General features: G+C 48.4%; 1 protein-coding gene across 1 annotated transcript; it reads right to left on the reverse strand.

The window, feature by feature from the left end:
- Positions 1–5,595: 5,595 nt before the first annotated feature.
- Positions 5,596–6,740, reverse strand: LOC123116353 (putative cyclin-dependent kinase F-2). The gene has a single exon (XM_044537317.1). The coding sequence runs from the start codon at positions 6,711–6,713 to the stop codon at positions 5,676–5,678; it is 1,038 nt and encodes a 345-aa protein (XP_044393252.1). The 5' UTR covers positions 6,714–6,740; the 3' UTR covers positions 5,596–5,675.
- Positions 6,741–7,347: the final 607 nt, after the last annotated feature.

Raw genomic sequence — 7,347 nt, forward strand, 5'->3', positions numbered from 1 at the left:
AGTAGCGCGTCTGCAGGTAAAAGCGCTACTACTATAATTCCCTCACTGTTACCGATAGGCTAGGAATAGTAGTAACGATCCTGCAAACAGCATGCTACTGCTAAGTGACTTGTAGTAGCGTGTTTCTTGTATAGAGCGCTACTGCTAAACAAAGAAAAAAAGAAAAAAATAGAAAAGTAAATGAAAATGAAAGGAGGAGAAAAGGAGAAATGGAAAAAATGTAAATAAAAAAATAAAAAAAGGAGAAAGGCATAGCAGTAGCGCTTGTTCTCACAAAGCGCTATAGTTACTCTAGCAGCAGCGTGTTTTATATGAATGTGCTATAGCTATGTTCCTTAGATAAAAGCAAAAGAAAAAGAAAAATAAATAACTACTTCCTATAGCAATAGCGCGTCTTGGTAGAAAGCGCTATAGCTAACTTAGATATAGCACTTTTTACATACCAGCGCTACTGCTATTTTGACTTAACACCGTGCAGGGTCAAAATTTTGCTAAGTCCTTCCCCCCTCTCTCCCTATCCCGTAACTCCTCTGTCGCCGCCGTTGATCGCCCTGCCCGATCAAGCACGCCCTTGACGCCGGCCGTCGCCCGAGGCCGCCCTCGACCTCACTGCCGCTGCCCGAGCCCGCCCAGGACTGCCACCACCCGAGCCCGAGCCCGCCCGAGCCGCTGACCGTAAGGCTCTCCTCTCTCTCTCTCTCTCTCTCTCTCTCTCTCTCTCTCTCTCTCTCTCTCTCTCGCTCTCTCTCTCTCTCTCTCTCTCCCTCTCTCTCTCTCTCTCTCTCTCTCTCTCTCTCTCTCTGCTAGGGCAATTCATATGTTGCTGTTGTGATGATATTCATATGAACCCTAAGTGTTCATACGAACCCTAGATTTGTTTAGGGCAGTGGGCTTTCTTAGCATTTAGGAAAAAATATTAGCAATTTTTTTTAGAAATTTAGCTAGGGTAATTTTTTTTATGAAAATGCCTAAACACTAATTCCATTTAGTTTTAAATTAACAAAGGGTATATAAATAATAGTAGCATTTAGCTTTAAATTAGTAGAGGCTATAAAAAAAACAATAGCATTTAGCTATAAAAAATTACTTGGACTATTTGAATTATTTGGACTATGAACCTAAATTTGGTCCAAATTTCATTCAAATGAAATTTGAATTATTTGGACTATGGATCTGAATATTTTTGAGGAAATTGGGTGTAGGTACTAAGGTCTTGCTGTGGAAATTTTGGTGAGGTCAGAAGGTTTAGATAAAATGGAGTTCCTTTGCAAATTCTAATAAGGTCAAGTATTGTTGGAATATTTGCTCTAAAACAATTTGGATGAAAAGAAAATAATGTGTGTGTGTGAGAAAGGAATAGCTAAAACAGAATTTGGGTTCTGTCCTAGGCAGAGAAGTGTTTAATGAGGTCAGTTTACAAAGGTTAAAGTAATTGTTGCTATATAAATGAAAAACAAGATTGATGTTATATGATATAGTCATTGATGTTCGTTTGCATATTTCATTATTGTTGACTATATGTTTTCATTGAAGTTCTCATGTTATATCTTTTCATTGAAGTGGTTTGATTGTGCCCAAGTGGCCTTTTGTTGTTTGCAGAGAATGAAGCCGAGTGGCCTATGTTTTGCCAGAATATTGATTCATTTCCGTTTCGGCAAATTTCAGGCGCTCGATTTGTCCACTTTGTAGCAAAGTTCATGCCGAAATTTTCCGTGAATTTCGGCATGACTTGTGCTATAAACTAGGACATATGGAGTGCCCGGGATTTGCCACAACAACAATGAATCAACATTCCTACAAAACATAAGTCTTTTTTATGTCATTATTCATGTTATTAGGTTTAGAATTAATTGATTAGATTTGATCATAGGAAACATGGTTAGCAACAATGAAGGATAGGGTTCTGGTGATTGCAATGTCTACGAGGCGGCAGGCGCCTATTTGAACCTTCTCGACGAGCAACGGTTGTTACCGGGCCCACCTGTCACATCAGAGACTCAGACCGACATCAAGACCGGCGTCGAGACCGGCGCTGAGACTGAACCGTAGCCGATACTGGCGAAGCCAGTATAGAACCGAAACCAAAGAGGATGCGGCACCCGAACAAGCTCATCACTACTAGACTGGTGGTCACGGAGGTGGACTCCGCAATTTTGAGCCAAAAGTGTCCGCGGAAGCGCGCGCGTGCTACGACAATCAAATATGTTGCATCCTATGGGCAACCGCCACCATCAACGATGAGAAACTAAAGAAGATACCAGATATGGAGCACTCCCTCCTAACTAAGCTGCACCAGGTATTCTTGTTCCCGGGCTGGGATAAAATCAAATATACTCGACCATGGCAAGACCCATATTTTGGCGACGTGGGGTGAAATCAAATATACTCGACCGTGGCATCGTTCCCTCCTTGGAGGCCCCGTCCATTGAGCAAGGCCCCTCTCTATCGATTATCAAGAGTGTGGCTCATGGGGTAGCCTTTTTTCTTTGTGGTGACAGTTTTGTGGTGTTGGTGGTGGTGCTCTCAATGGAAGCTAGGTTCGGCGGGGAGGCTATGTTCGGAGGCCTCCCTTAGGGTCATGGTGTTTGTTTCCATGCAGGGTCTAGTGATAGCATCCCATTGTTGAACGATGTGGCACCCTTCGAGTCGGGGCGAGGGAGCGTGAGGACCATCTTGACAATGGAACTGGAAGGCGCTCAAGTGCTGGAAAACCAAGTGATGTTGATGGCATGACCTTTGTTGATGTCTAGTATTCTTCTCGAGTTTGCCTCGTCTGTTGTTTCAGTCCACCGATCGCGTATGAGGACTCTGATGACTCCAAGCGGTGCTCAACTCTTTCTTGTTATCTCCTTGGGTCATCTTGGTTCTTTGTTACTCAACCTAAGCACCCTTCTATCTTGTCATATTGTCTCTTATTTATGTTGTGGTGTTGTGTTGTTCTGCTTGTTATAAGTGAAGGAAATATGCCCTAGAGGCAATAATAAAGTTATTATTTATTTTCTTATTTCATGATAAATGTTTATCATTCATGCTAGAATTGTATTAACCGGAAACATGATACATGTGTGAATACATAGAAAAACATATAGTCACTAGTATGCCTCTACTTGACTAGCTCATTAATCAAAGATGGTTATGTTTCCTAACCATAGACATGTGTTGTCATTTGATTAATGGGATCACATCATTAGGAGAATGATGTGATTGACTTGACCCATTCCGTTAGCCTAGCACTTGATCGTTTAGTATGTTGCTATTGCTTTCTTCATGACTTATACATGTTCCTGTAACTATGAGATTATGCAACTCCCGTTTACCGAAGGAACACTTTGGGTGGTACCAAACGTCACAACGTAACTGGGTGATTATAAAGGAGTACTATAGGTGTCTCCAAAGGTACATGTTGGGTTGGCGTATTTCGAGATTAGGTTTTGTCACTCCGATTGTCGGAGAGGTATCTCTGGGCCCTCTCGGTAATGCACATCACTATAAGCCTTGCAAGCAATGTAGCTAATGAGTTAGTTACGGAATGATGCATTACGTAACAAGTAAAGAGACTTGCTAGTAACGAGATTGAACTAGGTATTGGATACCGACGATCGAATCTCGGGCAAGTAACATACCGATGACAAAGGGAACAACGTATGTTGTTATGCGGTTTGACCGATAAAGATCTTCGTAGAATATGTAGGAGCCAATATGGGCATCCAGGTTCCGCTATTGGTTATTGACCAAGAATAGTTCTAGGTCATGTCTACATAGTTCTCGAACCCGTAGGGTCCGCACGCTTAAGGTTTCGATGACAGTTATATTATGAGTTTATGAGTTTTGATGTACCGAAGGAGTTCGGAGTCCCGGATAAGATCGGGGACATGACGAGGAGTCTCGAAATGGTCGAGACGTAAAGATCGATATATTGGACGACTATATTCGGAGTTCGGAAAGGTTCCGAGTGATTCGGGTATTTTTCGGAGTACCGGAGAGTTACGAGAATCCGCACGGGAGTATATGGGCCTTATTGGGCCATACGGGAATAGAGGAGAGAGGCCAAAAGGAAGGAGGCCTGCGCCCCCCCTCTGGTCCGAATTGGACAAGGGGTGCAGCCCCCCTTTCCTTCTTCCTCTCCCCATCTTTCCCCTTCTCCTACTCCAACAAGGGAGGTGGAATCCTACTAGGACTAGGGAGTCCTAGTAGGACTAGGGAGTCCTAGTAGGACTCCACACTTGGTGCGCCCCCTCCTAGGGTCGGCTTCCCCCCCCCCCCCCCCCCCCCCTTGCTCCTTTATATACGGGGGCAGGGGGCACCCCATGACACACAAGTTGATCTACGGATCGTTCCTTAGCCGTGTGCGGTGCCCCCCTCCACCATATTCCACCTCGGTCATATCGTTGCGGAGTTTAGGCGAAGCCCTGCGCCGATAGGACATCATCATCATCACCACACCATCGTGCTGACGGAACTCATCCCCGAAGCTTTGCTGGATCGAAGCCCGGGATCGTCATCGAGCTGAACGTGTGCTGAACTCGAAGGTGCCGTACGTTCGGTGCTTGGATCGGTCGGATCGTGAAGACGTACGACTACATCAACCGCGTTGTGCTAACGCTTCCGCTTACGGTCTACGAGGGTACGTGGACAACACTCTCCCCTCTCGTTGCTATGCCATCACTATGATCTTGCGTGTGCGTAGAAATTTTTTTGAAATTACTACGTTCCCTAACAATAAGTACTTCACTAATTTAAAGCCGGGTGATAGCCTTTTTCTAAGAAAACACGTGTTCGCAAAGTTTGCTTGCTAATGTGAAGTAAGGGCTCCCTACATTCAGAATATGAATGACAACCCCACGTCAAGGTTATACGTGTTACACTTATAACATTCAACTCTAATTGTAAAACACGTAATAAGTCAAAAAATGGGATCCTATTTCATAGAAGCATAGGAGGCGCACAACAAAGGAGTGGAAGATTAAGACCATGTTCTTTTTACCGAGGAAAGTCCAATGCCTTGCCACTTTGGCATATTTCCTTATTAGCAACTTTCATAAATGTGTGTCTATAACTTTAAAAAACGACTTTCAAAATTTTAAACTTGTGGAATTTTTCGGTACAAACTTGTAGGATCTTTTATAGTTTTGAAAATTTCCACAAAAACGGAATTTCAATTTTTTTGATTTTTTTCAGAAATTCAAACTTCTAGAATACTCAACTTTGAAGAACTTTCATAAATTATAAAAATTTGAACCCCAAATTTTGGATGTTCATTTTCTAGGAACTTCACAAAAAAGGAAAATGAACAAATGCCACGGGCCTTGAGGAAGGTTCCCCCTACTCCCACCCCCCACCACCACCACTAGGGGCACGTGTTCCGAAGGTAACCTTCCAACGCGTGCACTTTGTCCGTGCGGCCCTCCTCGTGCTTGTCTGGACATGCAACACGTGCATGTGGTCCTCCACAACACGCAGCGCCCCAACAAGGCGCCTTCTCTCGCTCGTGGTCAACTGCGGATGCGTCGGTTTTCAGTCAAAGATATATTCAATTAACATACAATCTCATGCACACTAGTGATCTCAATGTAATCCAAATCTTTGGTACGAAATCAAAGGTACATATTCAATTTTGCCACAAACAATTGCGTTAATTGAAGCCCAAAAATAGTCTTTGTAGCAGCAGTTAGAGATCAGGCTAAAGCATCGACTACGGCGTTGGCGAACCACGGTCGCCTAAGCGCGGTGGTGGCCGACAACCTCTTGTCGATGTTACACGAGAGGAGCCCCTTGAGGACTTCGAAACCTTCTTTGGAGAGGCGGTCCTCTGGGAAGTGCTGATGGAGCTTGTTGCGGGAAATGACATGCGGCGGCGTCACCAGCTTCCCGGCGAGCGGCAATGACTCGTAGGCTGGCCAGGTCGTGAATAATGGCACGCCGAGAACGCGGAAGATGGCGAGGAGCTGTTGGGCGTCGTCGTCCCCGTCGAAGAGTGGCTTCCCGGAGAGGAGCTCGGCCATGACGCAGCCGAGGGACCACATGTCAACCGTGGCGTCGTAGTCGGTTTTGCCAAGGAGCATCTCCGGCGCCATGTATCCGCGTGTGCCGTGCTGGCCGTACGGCGCAGGTTCTGACATGGACACCGCGAGCCCTAGGTCGCAGATCTTGACGGTGCTGATGCCGTCTGCGCCGACGAGGATGTTCCCCAGCTTGATGTCGCGGTGGATGATGCGGAGCCCGTGCATGTGCTTGGCGGCGCCGAGGAGCTGCTCCATGATGCAGCGCACGTCGGCCTCAGGGAAGGGCCGGCCGCGGCGGTGCTCGTGGAGGACGTCGTGCAGGCTGGGCCCGACGCACTCCATGACGACGGAGAGCTTCCCGGCGCAGCGGTCGAGCGAGAGCGCCCGGAGCTCGACGATGGCGCGGTGGCGGTGGCACGCCGCGAGGAACGCGGCCTCGCGCAGCGTACGGGCGTCGGCGCAGCCGCACGCGATGCCGGCGCCCTCGTGCGCGCAGGGGAGCGGCTTCTTGACGGCGACGGTCCAGCCGTTGGTGAGGTGGCGCGCCTCCACGACGCCGCCATAGGCGCCCACGCCGAGCGCGCGCGTCTCCTGGTAGTCGGTGGAGCTCCAGTAGCGCGCCCTGTTGCAGAAGGTGAACCTCGGGGCGCCGCCGCTGGTGTCCACCTTGAAGTCGGGGTGGTCGCCGGGGAAGACGCGCTTGATCGCCATCGGGAACGGAGGGGAAGGAGGAGGAGGTCGAAAGGGAAACAGGAGAGGATCGCATTGTGGTTGTGGTGGTCGCACGTATATATAGAAGTTGGGATGCTCATTGTCAGCGAGACGAGCTCGAGTGGTCCCTGGACTCGAGGACGAGGTCAACGCGCTGCTCGTGGCTCTGGCTTGGGCAGACTGCGACGGGAGCTTGTACGTACGCGTTGGGATTCCTAGCCGGAGAGGAAGTGGAAACGGGAGGGAAAAAAGGAACTGCCTACGGGTCACTTGCCCGATTTCGGTTTGGGCACCGATAGGCCTAAAAATTTCGGCCATACGCGTCTCAGCCGTTGGATGCGAGCTGCGTAGCCGTTAGATCCGGTCAAAAATAACGTGCTCGCCCCAGCGTCTTCTTCCCCCCGCTCGGGTGCGCGGCGCCGCGTCTCCTGTCTCCTCCGGTGGCCGTCCTAGTTGTCGGTCTCTACCCCTCGTTGGCCTGTCCCCACAGGTGGCCGTCCTCATCGCCGATGTCCACCCTCGCCGGTGGTCCTTGTCGCCGGTCCCCACCCTTGCCGGCAGTTCTCGTCACCACCTCGACCAGTGCAACAGCTGCACCAACAGTTGCAGCTCTCAGCAGCGATGGGTGTAGCTC

This window comes from Triticum aestivum, chromosome 5B (assembly GCF_018294505.1).
Source record: "Triticum aestivum cultivar Chinese Spring chromosome 5B, IWGSC CS RefSeq v2.1, whole genome shotgun sequence".
Lineage (NCBI taxonomy): Eukaryota > Viridiplantae > Streptophyta > Magnoliopsida > Poales > Poaceae > Triticum > Triticum aestivum.